The sequence below is a fragment of the Akebia trifoliata genome, chromosome 6 (assembly GCF_017979445.1).
Source record: "Akebia trifoliata isolate Shusen 1 chromosome 6, ASM1797944v1, whole genome shotgun sequence".
Lineage (NCBI taxonomy): Eukaryota > Viridiplantae > Streptophyta > Magnoliopsida > Ranunculales > Lardizabalaceae > Akebia > Akebia trifoliata.
The window spans coordinates 29,380,358-29,399,515 of NC_141380.1; the positions used below are offsets into that span (position 1 = coordinate 29,380,358).

At 34.7% G+C, this 19,158-nt stretch overlaps 1 protein-coding gene across 4 annotated transcripts; it reads left to right on the top strand.

The window, feature by feature from the left end:
- Nucleotides 1–218: 218 nt before the first annotated feature.
- Nucleotides 219–19,138, top strand: LOC147400707 (uncharacterized). Of its 4 annotated transcripts, XR_015179511.1 has the most exons (6): nt 219–1,212; nt 10,572–10,647; nt 10,933–11,038; nt 12,941–13,036; nt 16,708–16,969; nt 17,521–19,138. XR_015179511.1 is itself a non-coding variant. In XM_086446517.1 (5 exons), exons 2-5 carry the CDS (start codon nt 10,573–10,575, stop codon nt 16,809–16,811), a joined length of 381 nt encoding a protein of 126 aa, XP_086302643.1. In that variant the 5' UTR covers nt 219–1,212; nt 10,572; the 3' UTR covers nt 16,812–17,249. The 4 variants fall into 4 exon arrangements, 3 of the variants coding, with proteins under 3 accessions (XP_086302643.1, XP_086302646.1, XP_086302645.1); XM_086446517.1 differs by lacking the exon at nt 17,521–19,138 and having other exon boundaries at nt 16,708–17,249; XM_086446520.1 differs by lacking the exon at nt 17,521–19,138 and having other exon boundaries at nt 12,944–13,036; nt 16,708–17,249.
- The last annotated feature ends 20 nt before the right edge of the window (nt 19,139–19,158 follow it).

Consider the following 19,158-nt stretch of genomic DNA (forward strand, 5'->3'; position numbering starts at 1 on the left):
CAAACTAAATGAATTTTTCGATGGATATGATGTTGGATTGTCAATTTGGTATAAGTAAGACCAGCTTTACTAACTTAGTAAGATTTGAAATCTTACTAAGGGTGATCGATCTCTCCTCATGGCATCCAAAAATAATGATCCGATGCTACAAGGTTGCAGAGGTCAAAATTCTATGGGCTTTGATTTTTTTTTTAAGAGAATTTATTTTTCACTATTGAATTTCAATTTTAAATTTGTGAGTTCGGTAGCTGTCAATTTTCAAAACCTTGGATCAAGCCACCAAAAAAATAATTTTTTGATATTGAAATCTAGGCTGTTTTGCTGAATTGTCAATATGGTGATTGATTTGAGCCAAAAATGACCCTTAATATGATTTTAAATCTTACTAAATTTGTAAGGAAAGCACTTTTATTGGGTAATTCATTTGAATTAAAGGACGTTGGTAAGATTTTAGTTACTAAGGAACGTTAATTAACAGCGTCAAATATAGAGCTGTCCGATTTGGAATTTGAAATCCCGCCCAACATTCTACAAAACTATACTCCCACCCACCCCAGGAGAACGTTCTCTCTCTCTCTCTCTCAATTGTGTGCGAATTGTGGAGGGTCTCTCTCTTCTCCCCCAATCGTTGTGTCTGGGTGTTGGAGTTGAACATTGTGTTGCAGAACATTGTCTCTCTCTCTTAACGTTGTGTGCGAATCGTGAAGGGTCCCTCTCTTCTCCCCCAATCGTTGTGGCTGGGCGTTGGAGTTGAATATTTTGTGACAGAACGTTGTCTCTCTGTCTCTCTCTCTCTACATTGTGTGTCAATCGTGAAGGGTCCTGCTTTTTTCCCCCAATCGTTGTGTCTCAGCGTTGGGGTTGAACATTGTGTTGCAGAAAGTTTTGATGATCGGGCTCCAAGCCTCCAACAATGGAAGAGGATCGCACAAAAAATTGATGATTTTGGGGAAGTCAATTTGAAAGACACAGATATTAGGGCATCCTGCAAAGATGGAAATTTCTTCACCCAAATTGGTGGAATCATATGGGCAAAGCCAGAGGGAAATACTGAGTTGGATTCAAAGCCCTTGACAGAGGCATCAGAAGTTCCATGGAGATATGATTTGGACCAAGGAGGAAGTCCCGAGAGCATTAGAAAGGAATGTTTTCCCCTTCTCCCTTATCATTTTCTCAGGATTTCAACAGTATCAGTTCAAGATCGATCTGATGGTTAGTATCATAACCTATCCTATCTTGCATATTTGTTCCGAGTTTACCATTTCAATAAATCTCTTATTGCAATAGATGGGATTGATATTGTTTTCGTTAAAAAACTTTTGCCAATAGATTTATGTGAGTAGATTTTGGAAAATTATTTACAATATGTTGAATAGTAACTTTAATTTGACCCTTTATTATAGGATTCATTTGTAACAATACATGGAGTGAGATTTTGGTTTGTTATCTTTATACTGGTGACAACGAGCTTATGTGGCATTAAGATTCATGCCCAACACCACTCTATCTAAGCTTCTTAGGGGATTACTACCTACCCAAATGGCGTTTGGTTCGTTTAGAATCAACAACAACAAACAGGGGCAGACTTCTGTTATATCCAGTTGTGAACTGAATCGGCTAGGCTGAGATAACCAACCTTGAGTTAGACGAGTTGTGTTCAGATTAGACATCCAAAGCCAACTTTCCCTGGCCGCTTTGTGCTGGGTTTCCGGCAAGTAGTTCAACGGTATAGCCAAATACTTTCACAATGTTAAATAATGAAAAATCTATTCTATTGAATATTTATATCCAACTGCTTTAGTGCATGAGCTTGAGTAGAGGATTGAGGAAAGACCTTGATGCCTAGCCTAATAGGGGTCCTTTAATACAACTCAATTGAGCATCTTAAGGAGTTTTAGCGAAGGATAATGCATCTCTGTACTTTTTGTCACCTATGTTGTTGAGTGGGTTCATTAGATTTGCGTGTAGGTCAAGTTAGTTATACACCTCTATCTACTAGAAAGCCTTTGGGTAATGCTCTATTGCTCCCATAGGGGATAATTTAATCATAACAAAATAAAGATACTCCACACCTAGAATTTAATCTCTACAAAGTTTGTCATGTTTGATATTTTTTATGGAAGTCCCTATAGCTTTGATTGGGTTCACTATTCAGTTAATTCGTAATCTAGGATGAAGAGGTGTTGAGATTATCATGTGGTCTTCTGAAATAGATGATTAATTTGTTACATGGAGCATGCTATAGTTTTTGATCAATGCATTGATGAAAGTGAGATTATGGGGTGGGATACGTGAGATCGGGTTGGGATATTGGCGTAGATCATATTGAGGTGTTTTGATTGATTCATATGTTTTTGATATTTTTAAAAGTCCTATGATCTTAAGGGTGATCTTTTATTGAACATGATGTGAAAACTTTTGAGGCCAACGATTTCGTTCCTACTATGTTGAGTCATTAATGTTCATATAAAAGTAACTATGATTTTGGTAATAGCAATTTTATCATTTCTTTACCCTAATCTATCATTGATATGACAAAAGGATTAAAACGAGTTGATTTCTAGAGATATTTTAACTATGATGAAGAGTACTTTTTGTGGACCTTTTAAAGAAAGGATTATATGTAGTGAGATTGTTATCTTTGATTTGTACTTTGATGGGTAGTGAAGATTACATAGTGAGGTACATAGAACGAGATTCGATTGTGATATTTTGATAGTTCTAATTAAGTGTTATTTGATGAACATGATGACAACCCTTAGGGCTAAATATTTCAGATTCTGTTTGTTTAATGTTCTTATAAATCTATTATTGAGATCTAGGATTGGAAATGGAATGATTCCGAGTTGCTAGTTAAATAAATCTCGCTGAAGTGGGATGATGCAACCGATATTGTTTGTCAAAATATTATTCCAAAGGATTGTTGGGATTAAAATTTAGTGAAATATTTTTGTGCATAGTGAATAATAATTTCATGTGGCCTTTTAGAAGAAGGATTTCTGTGATAAATGGAATAAGTTATGGTTGTTATCTATGTCTTGATGTGATGATAGTGATATTATGGAATGAGATCAAATTGTGGTGTCTTGATGGTTTAGATTGTATAAATTAAATGAATACTATTGTAATCCTTGCATTGATGATGATGAGATCATTTGTGGTGTCTCGAGTAAGTAGATTTCTGTGGCCTATGTTACTTGGAGTGAGTATGGTTATAATCTATAAGGGTAAGATTAAATTGTGGTGCTCAAAGTGAAAGTATATCCTTAACTTGTTTTTATTGGAAATGATAGAGATTGTAAGGGGACAAGGTTTCTGATTCAATTTGTTGCTATTATGAAAGCATTATTTAGTTTCCAATTGAAATTAGAGTGGTTCCAAATTGACTACTGCAATAACTCCTAATCGAGGAATACATGATCTCTATTGTTTTTGTTTAAGATTTATGCCAAAGAATAACAAGATTATATTTTAGAAGAAATATGTATAAATATGTTCAAAATAATATTTATAGGGACTTCTACACATATGGTTAATCTTCGACGTGAAGCGTGACTATGGTTGTTCTATATATTGATGGTATTTAGGATATGGTGTGAATAAATTCTCGTCTTGGGAGCTTTGTTTGTGTGAGATTGGTCTGTCCCAATAATTGTAGGTGATCATTGTTACGCATGACCTAGATTGTTAAGGTCAGTGTTGCAGACGACAAATATGTTGTTTTGGAGATAAAAGTCAAGGTTCCAATGAAACCTTCTTGTACTAGAAGACCAAAATTCAAGAGAGTAGGAAAATTTAAACAAATGAAGGTCAAGCATATTAACACTTTTTCTTGAATTAATGGACACTAGGATTAGGATTTGATGTTGGGAAACAAATAGTTGTCAAGATAAAGGGTACCATTATGATTATATTTGGTTCAAGACCTAAATTATGAAAAATTAGACACAAATAAGGTGCGTCTTGAATTTTTGAGTATAAAGGTAGTATTAAATTTGGAAACTTTTAATGGTTAGGGAAATGATGTTTGGAATTGAAGGTTTTTAGCCTAAGGCCTGATTAATGTGATTTGGGGATAAGCGTGGGGTTCTACTAGTAATTTGTTTGAACTAATTACAATAATATAACGAAGAAATGGAAGGTGGGATATTAAGTAATTGACTAACTTGCTTCTCTAGGATATTAGGTGATATATTAAGTAAAGGCCTCTTTTGCCCATTGTGACTCTTATGCACATTATATTTGTAGAATATGTAACATTTCTGTTATTGATAATGAAACATGTCGAAGCTATGGTAGATGAAGGTAAAAATCCTTCTTATGCTACGATGGACAACTTTCAATATCAGAAAAGAGAGCGAGGGTGATTGTGATTTTATGCTTTGTAACATCTAGGTTGCATGGAAAGTGTTTTTTTGTTTTTGTTTTTGTTTTTTTGGGCGAACAACGAAATTGTTTTTCTATTTCACACTGTTCTTAAAGAAATCTACATATTGCAAACCGAATGTAGCCATATATTACATAATATACAACACATGCACAACAACTAGTGTTTAATGGAAAGTGTTTTTTTTTTTTGTAGGTTCACAATTTAATTGTTTACCTATTTCACACTTTTCTTAAAAACTTTTAACTTTCAAAGTGAAGGGGACCATATGTACAATAGTAAATATATAACACATACATAAGCCCACTTGTGAAATGTTTAAACTTAATTATCATCATTCGAATAATACTCACACAAAAAATCATGATTTGTGCAACAAATTTAGCATATTCAATTGTATATACTTAAAAATACAATTTACAAATTAAAACTTAAAAAATTTCAATTCATTGGCTCATTATAATTGGTTTTTAGTACTAGCGAGGTACTCTTCACATCGTCTTTTATATATTGTAGTATTCCTTTCCAATTTTCTATTGTTATTATTATTATTATTTTTTTCATTTTATTCGTCATATGGCTCTCTCATCATACATACTCTTTGTTTACCTACAATTTTTGAAATATAGTTTTCTAGACTCTTTTTATAACAATAAAAAAAATTAGTTTTTTATTTATTTATGTAAGTTACTAGTATCCCTATATGTATTGATCATCTCTTGATCCAAATTATATTCTAAGAATCTAGAGCAGTTGAGCCCATAATGACAAAAATCACGAAGTTTTTGAAAAAATATGAGTTTTCAAAAAATTAGGATTAATCGATTTAATCGATGATTTTTTGAAAAGTCATATTATTTTTTTTTAGCATTTTGACGTATTACATTTTCATTAAATATTTAATATACAAAATGCATATCTTGTTGTACATTTAAAAAAAAAAAGAATTATTTTTTACTTTTTAATTTATCCGATGTTTTCACGCCTTTACCAACTTTTGCCGTGTTTTTTCGAAACTTTATCTTGCTAAATTATTTCCAAACCTCGATTTTTTTCACTATGGTTGAGCCTATAGTATGAGTTAGATCTCTTTGAATCTCTATTGATAGCCTTTTTACTAGTCTTCAATTAAAACGTGATTCAACAGGTTTGTCTTTGATGATCACAGTGCACCCCTGTCTATTGCTAGTAAGGATTAGATTGTGGCCATGTTGCAGGTTTTATCACTATGTGACCCTCTATGTATCCTTGGACTGAACTTCCTTAGTTATTTTCTTAGGGGTTAGTGTGAAAGTCATCTGAAAAAGCTTATCCCCCAAAAATTTCAATGCAAAATCTTAAAAAAGAGGATGAGAAAAAAAAGTGAAAAAGGAAAGAAGCCCAAAAGAAAAGAAAAAAAAGTAATACATTAGTGTGAAAGCTGTCATTGGTATGTGCCAATGGAAAATGCTGCCTAATAGTAAACTCTGGGTTGAAAAATGATGATACCCTGAAGTTCAAAAGTGTGAAAACATAAGGGCTAAAAAAGCACATCCTCCGAAATTTTTATTGCAAAATCATGAGGGGGGGGGGTAAGAAAAAGAAACCATGCGAGTGGTGGAGCAATGGTTGAGCGACTTGGGTATACTCCCCAGAGTCGTGAGATTGAGTCTCCCCCCTGTGATTTAACGTGATAAATAAAAAAGAATCACCCAAGTGGTGGAGCAGTGGTTGAGCGACATGGGTATACTCCCTAGAGTCGTGACATTGATCTCCCCACCCGTGATTTTTCTTGATAAAATAAGAAAGAATCACTCGAGTAGTGGAGCAGTGGTTGAGCGACCTGGGTTTGCTCCCCAGATTCGTGAGATTGAGTTTCCCTACTTGTGATTTAACTCGATAAAATAAAAAAGAATCACCCTAGTGATGGAGTAGTGGTTAAGCGACTTGGGTTTGCTCCCCAGAGTCGTGAGATTGAGTTTCCCCACTCGTGATTTAACTCGATAAAATAAAAAAGAATCACCCGAGTGATGGAGCAGTGGTTAAACGACCTGGGTTTGCTCCTCAGAGTCGTGAAATTGAGTCTCCCTACTTGAAGTTTTACTCTATAAAATAAAAAGGAACCACCCGAGTGGTGGAGCAGTGGTTGAGGGACCTAGGTTTGCTCCCTAGAATCGTGAGATTGAGTCTCCCTACCCGTGATTTTACTCGATATGCCTGTTTGTGGTAGTAGGGTGTATCTGTAAGGATTAGTCCCACTTTAAAAAAAGGAAAAAGAAAAAAAAGTGCATCTACCCTAGATACTAGCTAGGATTGATCGTTCATTGGATTGCATTTAGTTTCCATAGTGATCTAGCTTGCATATTGGCCTAAAATCTAAACCTTCTCTAGGATAGTTCAGTTCACCATTTCACCCAATGATAACCAATGTTGAATATTTTTTTAATGGATGACTAGTAAAAATGACTGTCTCAATTATTCATGGACTCTAAAACATTCACTGTTTGCTTTACTGTCTTTTTTGCCTTTGTCCACTATATTTATTATGGTGATTGAATGATCTATATTCATTAAGGGTATTTAAATGTTGCATATCATTTGTGTGGATTGTCATTTATGAGAGAGTTGTTATGTGAGAATGAATGATTGAAAGAGGCTTTGTTTGGTTTGCAACAACTATTTTAAATGGAAAGTGTTTTTTTGTAGGTAAAGAAAATTATTTTTGTATTTCACACTTTTCTAAAATAATTCACAAACGTTGCAAACAAAACAGAGCTATGCACTATAAAATATACAACACAAATGGAAGACAACTTACAATATATACAAGTTTTCTTTTGTCATTTTATTAATATCTAGTAACAAATTAAAATATAAATGTTGCCTGTAAAAAGAAATAAAATTTGAAAAAATTGTGTGTGCATTTGTAAATAAATCGACATATCCACCCATGATAATTGCTAACTTTTTTATAATTGTGTGAAGCATAAATTCATATGTTAACAAATAAAATCTTAGGATTGTGATTGTTAGTTTTCATAAAAAGTGTTGTTTAAGTATTTAAGAATGCATAAACTCAAAATTTTAAAAAACTAGCCTATTTTAGTTAAGTTACTTGTGATTTGTGGTATTATGTACTTGTTATGTACTTTACACCGTTCAACTCGGATCAAGGCACATCAAACCATATTCAATCCATTTTTTTAAGTTTGGATCTACTCGAAGGTTCCAAACCTTCTAAATTGGGATTTTGGATCACTCAGATTTTAGGTCATGTCAAACCCATTTTATGCTATACGTTTTAGTGGAGATTTATCATGTCAAGTTTCTTGACAAACAAGATTTTGTTAGGAGTTTGATTTATTGACCAAGATTGCTTAAGACAAAGATTTTGAAGTAATTGTGCCAAGTGCAAGTGGGAACCAATTTTGTATAAGTTGTATGGTACCAAGGACTCAAATCATTTGGTGTCTAAAATAGACAAAAATTTAGTCAAAAAGAGTAGTACAAGCAAGAGAATTGAAGAAGAAAACACACAATGGAAGGAATTTAGAAGAAATAAGACAAGAAACGGCTTTTAAAGCAACCATTTGCTTAAACAACGAATGGTAGAGAATTTTTCTATGTTTTATTAGGATATTTTTGTAACTTCATTTTTCTTTTTGTAGCAAACTCCCCTATTAGTCTATAAATAGGGGGAGTTCTGTAGATATTCAGAGAGAACTTTTTTGGAAGAAAAACAAAGTGAAAATTATGTCAAAGTGTAGTTTGAGCTTCTCTTATTGGATTTTACTATATTTTTTTTAAGATAGCCTAAGCTATATTTTGGTGAGTAATTTACTTTCATTTCTTATTTCTTCTGTAAATTAATGGATTCAACCCTTCTTTCCACTTTTTCTTCATTGATGCTTCATAAGATGGGATCACAATCACCTCTTTCTCTTTGCTTTCCTTGATTCTCTTGTTGTTTTGGTTGCTTTGGTTGGAGAAGGAGTATCCCAAAGAGAGGGAGAACACTTTCTTGGTTTGGCCTTGTCAAAAGCCAAGTACTTGTTTGAATCTAGGACTCTTGTCAAGTGTCAAGGTTCTAAGTTTCCTAAGTACAAACCTCAACTCGTTGAGTGAGATGTTGCCTTTCTCAAGTCAAGAAGGTTTTGGAGTTTAGCTTAGGAAAAAATTTCGTGTAAGGTTTGAAGTGAACCTAAAACCTTTTTTGGATTGAACACCAATAACCTAGAGTAAAGTGGATGTAGGCAATTTGCCAAACCACTATAAATCAAATGTCTCATTCCATGTATGCCATATCTTGAATTCCATTCCACGATCGTCATGCTTTAAGTTTCATCTTCTAAGGGTTGCCTATCACTTAGCTTAATCTTTAGACCTTGATTGCCTTGGTGTTTCGGTAAGTAGCTCTTGGTGACTTGAATTTGTCATTTGACCTACCTAGAGAATTTGGCATTTTAAAAGAAAATTTTAATTTTTCCTATTCACCCTCCTATAGGACTGGTATAAAGCCTGCAATTTCAATCATGAGGATAATGACAGATAATGCCCATGATGATGTTTATGAAGAACATCAAGTGATCATGATCATGACGATGATGATAACCATGATGATGATGATCATGAATAGTTTAGATAACTTGCGTTGTATATTGCTCAAGATGGTTTTGACAGGAAAAAAAGTACTCGCAATATAGATCCCAAATAGATGGACATGATTCAAGCCTCCTCCAAAATATTCCTACTCTACGTTCCGACTCCAATTGAATTTACCTGTTAATGGTTTTAGATTATGGAACCATGGTTAAGGAAAATGGATTTTGCTATATTGCTTTTTGTGTTCTCAATATACTAGCTTGGACGTTTAATGGTGATTGATTATCATGACTTATAGTCATGGTTAGCAACAAAATTATTTGGGCCACATCTGAGTTTGAAAAAGTAAACAATCCAAGCCAACAATCCAATTCGGGCCTACCTTCATCTTGTCTAGACATCTAGTTCCATTTGAACTATCTAAAAGAATCACAGATAAAATGATCAATAATGTCATTTTACAGATCACAAGCCAGCATTCAAATGGTGTTTCGTCTGGCAATTATCAAAGTTATGCACAATTAAATATGATTTGCCACCAGAGAGGAACTCCTTTGCTTAAATGCTCTACTTTCACTGCACCTTTTGCTAATGCTTATATTCCATTCGCATTTTTTGATTTGGCATTGCCCCCATGCCAGATCTTTCTCTCCTTGTTTTTTCTAATGACATTTTAGGTTGATACTTACATGGAGGACCTTAAAAGTTTTTCATTGGGCCATGCTTATAACAAGGACCAAGTAAATTTTGTTGGAAAAATAAATTCTACAAACGTAATAGACATGGATCTAGGATTTGATCTTGAACAAAAATAAAATAATTGAATCGAACAAACAATAATTGTAAAATACCTGGATTCGTTTTTCAATAATCCGTGAAGAACACTTTGATTTTGATCTGTGAAGAATAGGTGCACTACCCCAACTCTGCTTACACTTTGGTGATAGGAACCTTCTATCTCAATAATAGAATAATCTGTGTGTAGAGAGGGGGGGACGACCACCTATTTATAAAAGAGGATACTAGATTTTCTACCCATTGTAGAATTCTAGTATTAGGTGAATACCACTTAAGTTTTGATAGGATGTTCACTAACCCATCATATTTGATGCTGGTAATCAATGTCAGACCACTAGCATGGTTTCCAATTATATCCTTAATATTTTGAACAAATTACAATCCAGTATTTATATAAAATTTGTATATGTGAAAAGGCCACAAAATAATTTTGATAATGAAAATAAATAAATAATAAAATAATTCCAACAAATTTTTCCTAGGCCATGCTTACAACAAGGACTGGGTAAAATTTTGCTTGGGCTGTGCTTACAACAAAGATCTAACAAAGTTTCTTTGATTTTCTCTAATCTTCTTTTGATTGGCTTGAGTGCTTGCTTGTTGCTCAACTTTCCCTGGATTTCTCTATTTTCTTGTTGCTCAACGTTGTCATGCTCGGTGTGTTCACCAACAAAAGGTATGAATCCTCGTTACTTAGGTTCTTTCTATTAATTTGTAACTATTTTGTGTCCCATTTTAGACATTTTTGGATCACATTTTTTTTTTGCTAATTTGTTTCCAAGATCACTTGATATTCAATATGTAGGATGGATCTCCAAACTTGCATTTTAGATGGTGAAATCATAGAAGATACATTATTGATGGGAGCGTATTATTGTGAGGTAACTTTCTTTGGCTCCCGAACCTGACCTTCTATATATAATTTTATCATCACCATCATTTTCGTCAGAAACAAATACGCAATCCCAACAGTTAAAACTCAAAATCCAACAATCGAGTGTGATTTATCCTTACGATACATGTTTTATTTTGACAATTGGATTTGTTTATTTTAACAAAAGGGATTGTGTTTGTGGTTCGGATTTTTGTTCCTTTCATTGTATAAGGCATTTTGTTTTGTAGTTTTGCTTGTATTTGTAACTTCATTCTTTTTTTCTTGTGTTTAGGAGGTGTTGCCGGCCTTTTTTGTGATGCTGTGTGGGGCTTTACTATGGAAAGTTGGGAGCAACAGTTTTGACATTTGTTATTCCCACAGTACTTCTTGTGCGCCAGGTATATTTTCCACTCAAGTTCTTCATCACTGATATTAAGAACTCCTTTGAAATAACTCAATTATTTGGTGAAAATTAGAAATACAACAAGTTTTCAAACTGATATTATAATCCCCTTAACTTCGGGCTTCCTTGCAAGACTAATGGAAGATGGACTGCTTAGAAAATTAGAATTGTACTCTTGTGAAACCACCTGTGAATCTTGTCAATTAGTTTTTTTTTCTTATATGTTTTTAACTATTTAAATATATAATCTGGTGAAAGCATCTTGTAATCCACTTTAGTTTATTGTTTATAATGTACATTTTCTTGTCTTACAAATATGAGGTGGTTCTGAACTTGGAACTAATACTTTGCTCCACAGAACGTTGTTTGATCATGCTATCAATTGTTTGAATGTCTTTCTTGTGTTAAACTTATTTGACATTTTTCTGGGAAGCATGCCATCATGGTGTGTATATATGGTACATATATACATATAGGATAAACACAATTTGTTTCATAAAAAGGAAAAAAAAATAAAAAAAGTAAAGACTCGTCTAGGAACGTACATACAAAACTGGTTTAGATTCATTTAATTATACATTTTTTAGATATATATATATGAACAATTTAATATTTTAATTCACACGTTTAGTAGACCATGATATTCATGGTTACTACCTCAACCTTGAAGTACTTGGTTAATCCTACATATCGACCATAGAATTTATGCTTTTCAGCACACTCGTCACATATACATGTTTTCTATCATTTGGTTGAAATATTCTATGTGGCCTCAGCATATATATATATATATATATATATATAATATATATATATATATATATATAAAATCCCTTCTACTATTATCTCTATTTACTAACTTAATAAGAGGCTGAAGGGCATACACTCGTAGAAACAACCTAGGTGTTCTGCCAGGCATTGTTAGCTAGGCTTCTTTGCTAGATTGGACTCTCGAGGGAATGTAGTATTGGATTTATTTATTAATATTGGGTTATTTTATTTTGCATCATTTGATATTTGCCTCTATGAGGGATCCTGATGTCATGGTGTTCCTATGTGGATTGTGTGGCTTCATTGAAGGTTTTTCCTTTATAGTCTGATGTAGGCAAAGTATATTAAAAGTTATATGTAGTTATTATTTACTCGGTTTGTGCCTTCATCTCTGTGTAAAGGATGTGTCAAGCCCCATGGAAGTTTCCCAATATTCAACATGGTGCTGCGGGGTAGTATTGTTTTTTCAATTGAAGCTTTAAGTCCTGCTCAAAGGTGCTGTTGATAGAGCACCGAAGATCCTTCTATATTAGTTCGTTTTTCTTTTTATATTTATAATAATATATTTGGCATTGGGCAGCATACATATGGAGTAACATTCATTCTTTCATATTATCAAAGGTAATGTTGCAGTTTATGCGAGCCCCTAGTATTTAAAAAAAAAAAAAAAATCTTGGGCTGTTAAATTGTGGTAATAATGAACTATTAAGTCAAGTGATTAAATTTGTCTCAACATGATGTCACATATCTAGCTTAAATTCCCTTAATGTAACCGAAGTTGTCTTAATTTAGGTGTATAGAAACACAAGAGAACACCCAACACATACTTTCCTAAGGGGTACATTCTTAGAATGTTAAACTTGAACAAGGATTGTATCGCATGGTGTCTACGCTCAATGGATCCAGCTGTTTTTTTATTATTATATTGGTAATGGCTCCAGCTGTTGCTGAGGTTGGTTGAATTTGATTCTATTGAGTTGTTAAGAGATCATTGTGGAACCCATATGTTTTGCTGAAATTGTTGTAGCTTATTATACTATTGTGAAGTTGTTTTATGAGAATTTAATAGTGAATCTGGACTAGAGGTGGAATTGACCAGAACAAAAAACTGGTGGCATATTTGCAGCAGTACGGAATAATATGTCGAAGAGAGTAGCCATGTGCCTTGAACTGTTGGAGAAGAATTTGCAGCCAGGCATGCATGCATTAGATGTTAGTTCAGGTGTGTTCTACTTTCTCCATTTATTGTTTTCTCATGTTATTCATTACATAGCTATAAATTCCATTTTGATCTATGATATATGTCTATATTGACGTTTAATGGGGTATGGTTCGTCTCTTCTTTTTATCTCTTACATTTTTTAGAGTTCTTGGGCATAAAAACTGCTCATTAGTTTTACCATTTGTTTCAACTGAGCGAACTGTTCTATACCGAGAAAAATTTGCTGGAATGTACTCTTCATGGGCCTTTTCAATGAATAAGTAACTTGTGAGAATTTATCTCGATATCTGGTAGATAATCTCTATGGGGTACTCCCAACCCGTGATAAAATAAAAAGGAATCACCCGAGTGGTGGAGCAATGGTTGAGTGACCTGGGTTTGCTCCCCAGGGTCGTGAAATTGAGTCTCCCCACCCACAATAAAATAAAAAAGAACCACCCGAGTGGTGAAGCAGTGGTTGAGCGGCTTGGGTTTGCACCCCGGGGTTGTTACATTGATTCTCCCCACTCAAGATTTTACTCCATAAAATAAAAAGGAACCACCCGCGTGGTGGAGCAGTGGTTGAGCGGCTCGCGTTTGCTCCCCACGGTCGTGACACTGAGTCTCCTCACTTGCGATTTTACTCGATACGCCTGTTGTGGTGGCATGGTATATCCGTAGGGATTAGTCCCACTTTCAAAGAGGTTGTGAACACCTTGTCGCATCAAAAAAAGAAAAAAAAATGACTCTAGTTTGAGCACCACAAGGCTTATGGAAAAACTCATATCTTACAATGCATACCGGAGAGCCTAAAATTTTGATTATCTAGGCGACTTTTTTTTTAAAATTTGTGTAGTCTATTTAATTTAGCTTATGGGTGAAGTTCTTGGAGGATACTAATCATTTTTTGTTCTTATGTTCAATCTTAGTAGCAAATGTGATGAATGAATGGTCATGTATATTTGTCATGTACTTGTTTTTTTTTCCTTTACGGAGTTTTATGCCTTGAGGTTTTTATATTTGGCTTCAAATACAATTGGAAACATACTTGCTTGCATGAAATTGTACCCAGGTTTTAGACTGAAAGATGAAGATGAAATCATACATATTACATCTAGCAATTGTTCTCTTTAAATTATATTTTGTGTTTTTCTTTCCTTAGTTATGCCCAGGAAGATTCATCAAGGCATAATGGGGTATGTAAATTTTTAGAAATCCTCTACCTCATGTCTTACATATTTTGTATCATTGTCACAAACAAAAAACTTCACATCCCATTGTAGTACTTCAGAAAAATCAATGCTTTTCATTTTCTTTGGATAGTTAAGAAGATTGTGTTTATATTTGGTAACTTCTCTGCTTTTCTCAAGTACAAATGTTTTAGTTTGTAATTGTTTTTGTAAAATGGTGTGCATTTATTGGTAGGCAAGCAGAACTTGGTTCATCATATGCCATTAATATCTGATTAAGTACTCTCGAGTTTTGTAAAATGAAGTCCCTAAGGGGTAGCTAGCGTAGCCTTACTTTGATTTGTTAAACATCTCAGATCTAGCTTTTGGATATATATGTGACTTTTAGATTTTAAGGGGTAGCTAGTGTAGCCTTACTTTGGTGGTATATGGCAACACTGCGGAGGAACTCAGACAATTTAAAAAAGAATTTGATTTAGATAGTTCTTTGGCTAATCTGGTCTATTCACCATCTGAGGGAAAAAAAACTCATATTATTCTGACTGAATATAGAAATGGGCTTCTTGAACTTCATAAAATGCTTCAAAATGAATCAATGAGTGAATCTAGAAGTTTATTTACTAAATTATTGGAAGGTATCAATTTTAAATCTGAAGCTGACTTGGCTATTACTGCTACTGCTGAACTGTTACGAGATGTTCCTTGTCAGTTCACCATTTAAGGGAAAAGAACTTCACATTATTCTGATTGAATATTGAAATGGGCTTTTTGAACTTCATAGAATGCTTCAAAATGAATCAATGAGTGAATCTGGAAGCTTATTTTCTAAATTATTGGAAGGTGTCAATTTTGAATCTGAGCTAACTTGGCTACTACTACTGTTGAACTATTACGAGATGTTCTCAATCAATATTTTCTATCTAACCGGAAATCTCCTATTAATGGACTTCAATTGCTTACTCAGGTAATTTTATTTCCATATTCTTCACTTCGATATATAAAATGTTATTCATGTCCTTCCATGAATGGGCTGCGATGGAACTAAAGTCCTTGATGAAACGCCTATAGAAGGATTCTAACCCATGAAAACTTCAAGGTTTGAAGGCTGATTTTTTGGTAGATCAATCGGTTGTGACTCCAATTTCAGTTTCATCTACTTGTATGTCCTCTTTGGAGACTATATAACTCAAAAAAATACCGCAGAATGTGAAGAAGTGCCACTTCTTCAAGTTGATGTAAAGAGAGTTGGCTTTGAGAGCTTAAAAAACAGTCCATAGATGCATATGGTGCTCTAAATCAGATTTGGAGTAGATTAAGATTTCATCAAAATAGACCACATCCAACTTACCAATGAAAGGTTGTAGCACTTAGTTTATGGGGGCACATAAAAGTGTTAGGGGTGTTTGATAAACCAAGCAACATAACTAACCATTCGCACAAGCCATCCTTGGTCTTGAATGTTGTTTTCTATTTATCTTTGTGACCAATTCGTATCTGATGGTAGCCACTTATCAAGTCGATTTAGGAGAAGATGATTGAGATTGTTAGCTTGTCATCAAGCATTGGAGTCTAAAAATGATATTTTGTAGTAATCTTGTTCACTGCTCGGCTATCAATACATATTCTCCGTGGACCATCCTTCTTAGGTACTAACATCGCCAGAACCTTGCATGGACTAAGGCTTGATTGAATGAGACCCTTGGAAAGTAAGTCTTCAACTTCTTCTTTCAATATGTCATGTTATTTCAGACTCATCCAATAATGGGCCAGATTTGGGAGACTTGCAATGAGCACTTTCTCATGTGAGGCAATGTTTGACAATTCCGCACAAGAAAATTCTTGAAGGAGAGGTTGTACTTGATGAGGAGCTTGAGTAGGAGGGCTTCAGTTGGAAGGTTGCATTACCACCACGAACACTTAGCCTGTTTCCTTTATGTCTTCACTAAAGTTGGTAAAAATAAGAATGTTCTTTTCTCTTTGGCTGGTTAGGCAGCCTTGGGCTTGGCATATGAAGGGTGTAGGGTCACTTTGACACCATTATGCATGAAAAAATAGGTGTTGGCTTTGCCCTGATAGGTGACATCATTATCATGAAGCCAAGGCCTTCCCAAGAGGACGTGGCATGCTTTCATTGGGACGATGCATAACTTCACCCTTATATTGCCCAATGTGAAAAGAAAGGATGCATTGGCTGGTCACACTCTTTTTTGCATTAATTGCCCACCCAAACTACCTAAGGTGTTTTGTAGTGAGTAGCTTGAGTGCATATCAACCATTCATTGAACCGAAAAATAAGTACAAAAAGATCACGTTACCAAAGAAGGCTTGTAAAGGTTGGGAAAATGGAATGTGAAGTTTTTTCCAAATAGGTAAAGAGATTCTTAATGAAGTTAAAGCCAGTTAGGATGTGGTCATTCTAACTACTGCTACTTATCTCTACAATAGGCATTAATATAAGTAAGTCTGGCCTAAATGACCTTTTTCTTTGGGCACTGTGTGCAGGGTTTGGGTTTTCCTGTCTAAAAAAAAAGAGCTTAGACAGAATGGGCTATGGAGTCAGCAACAGAGGAGGACAAAGTTCACTGGGCTATCTGTTCTTAGAGTAGTTAGGCTCCAAAGTCCTCCATGCCAACTGCTCAGAATCTTGGACAGGTTGCAGATAATGTTACTTCCAAGAAGGCCACTACTTTGCCACCAGTGGATAATAATTAGCAAATTCAACTACTTCAGAGCTGATGGTCAAAATACTAGAAACTTCATCATGGTATGATCATGATTAAGTTGCTGTTTGACTTGTACAACTACTTCAGTAATTTTTGTATCAGTTGCCTATTCATGATTCAAGAAATTCTTTATTAAAAAAAGATACACTGCTTGAAATCACCCAAACTACTTAAAACCACTCCTCTCAATTTCAAAGTCTCTCTCTCCTTCTCTCTCTTTGGTGTACCTACCCGAACGAGCAACAACTCTGTCATGGCCTCCGCCTTTCATCCTTACATCTCTATAGCCAACAAAGAAGCACTCATTTTTTTTTTCAAGAACTCTACTTCAGCAACGCATCGATCAATTGCTGCAAGTGAGAATCAGAAATCTGAGTGTTCTCCCAAGAAGGATTGGTGAAAATCCCATTAAAAAGGGACAATATTTTTTCATCTTATCTATTTTAAGGATTACCTTGGCTTCCTTTTTTATTTTCATTTTTAATCTTCTCTAGTTTAAAATTAGCATCATGTTTAAATAAAAAATCCAAGTAGAAGGCCTAGAGTTCTCAATTCTAATTTAACTGTTCATGGGCTTTTTGGTTGTGTTTAGATAGACAGATTTCTTGCATAAACTGAGACATGGAGAGAGGAAAGTCATATTTGAATCCAAACGCAACATCCTACGGACCGCTCTTCAAACAAGGAATAGAGAATAAAATCGAAGCTTCCAAGATAACTTGCCGAGATTCTAAAACTGGAGATAAGACTGCCTTGACCAGACCTTCATTCGAGAACCATAGGAAAGCTACACAAAACCAGTTCCCAGAGGCAGGAGAAGCTGTTCGTAGTTTTAGCATCCATCACACTGAAGGAGGACTCATTTCTAAGGATTGGACAGTGAAGGGCCAGGCAATTCCTGGTTCGCATGATTCAAAGTCACTTTCTTCAGTTGACATAATAGAAAAGCTAAACTTGGATGAAGAATCTGAAGTAGAGCTGGCACATCTCGTGGCCATGTTTCCTGGTCTATCAGAGCAGTCCCTTGCTGATGTTTACGCTGCAAATGGGGGTGACCTGGAAGCCACTGCTAACATGCTAAACCTACTCGTGTTACAATTTTTTATGCACAACTAGCCATTCTATTGGGTTTTTGGAATAAGAAGGATTAATTTAGTTTCTCCACTTTAGACTTTTTTACATACATTTTGTTGAACTAATAAATGTTTTTTTGATAATTGGACCTCCTTGGCCACTGCCTTCGAATTCGTCGGATGAAGATAGGGAGGATGATGGATTGATGATTGGTCTTCCTCGGCCACCGCCTTCGAATTTGGAGGAGTCAGATTTTGATGAGGATTTGGATGATGAACCAGAGGATCAACACCGGATTCCACTCAGTAATGAAATTATCCTGAAGGGGTATTCGAAGGTAATGCTTTCACCTTCTAAATTATTGAGCTTTTGAATGTTTTTTTTTTCCGTTCCTTTTGTTGTTATCAGTTGTAGACATGAAGTTTTTATGGAGAGAGGGTAAATGTGAGGTGGATTTGTGATGTAGGAGAGCCGACCTTTTATTTATTTTAGGTTTGTTCTAATTTAGAACATTCAACCAACTCAACAGTAATAAACTTCCAATAGAAAATAAAGAAAAGGTTCAGGGTATTTGATCTACAATAAAAGATAAAGAAAATGAGATGAAGAGAGAAAATAGACGATGAAGAAGAAACTAATAATGGTTCTTGATATCACACTAAGATGGCTTCACAGCACATAGTTTCCAACTACTGAAATACATCAATCACAATAGCCATAAGACGTGGTGAATTCTTAGGTGAAGGGCTCCAAATCAATGTTCAATCTGTCCCTCTACGTAGTATACACTTGGATCAAACAAAACCCATGTCTGGAAAACAATTAACATTAACATCAACAAAAAATTCAAATAACTAACAGAACACCACAGGCATATATAAAGAGAGAGAGATATGATCATGAGAGGGGTGATGCACATGATACCTAACATTGGTCCAAGAAAAAATATTCTTTTAAGGTCTATAGGTGCTTTAGTTTTGTCTCAAGAGTGGTGGAAAGCAAACCTCTATACCATCTTTATAAAACAGCACAATTAGGAGACAAATTATGATCATACTAAATGGGGTTCTATTTATAATAGAATCATCATGTTATCCTTTTCATTGGTCTACTTCTGATCTAAAGCTGCAACTATGGAGTACCAACATAAGCAAGA

Coding starts and splice junctions, on each gene's coding strand:
- LOC147400707 (XM_086446517.1), top strand. CDS start 10,573: ATGGATCTCCAAACTTGCATTTTAGATGGTGAAATCATAGAAGATACA. Junction 10,648..10,932: donor TGGGAGCGTATTATTGTGAG/GTAACTTTCTTT, acceptor TCTTGTGTTTAG/GAGGTGTTGCCGGCCTTTTT. Junction 13,037..16,707: donor TGCATTAGATGTTAGTTCAG/GTGTGTTCTACT, acceptor CACTGTGTGCAG/GGTTTGGGTTTTCCTGTCTA.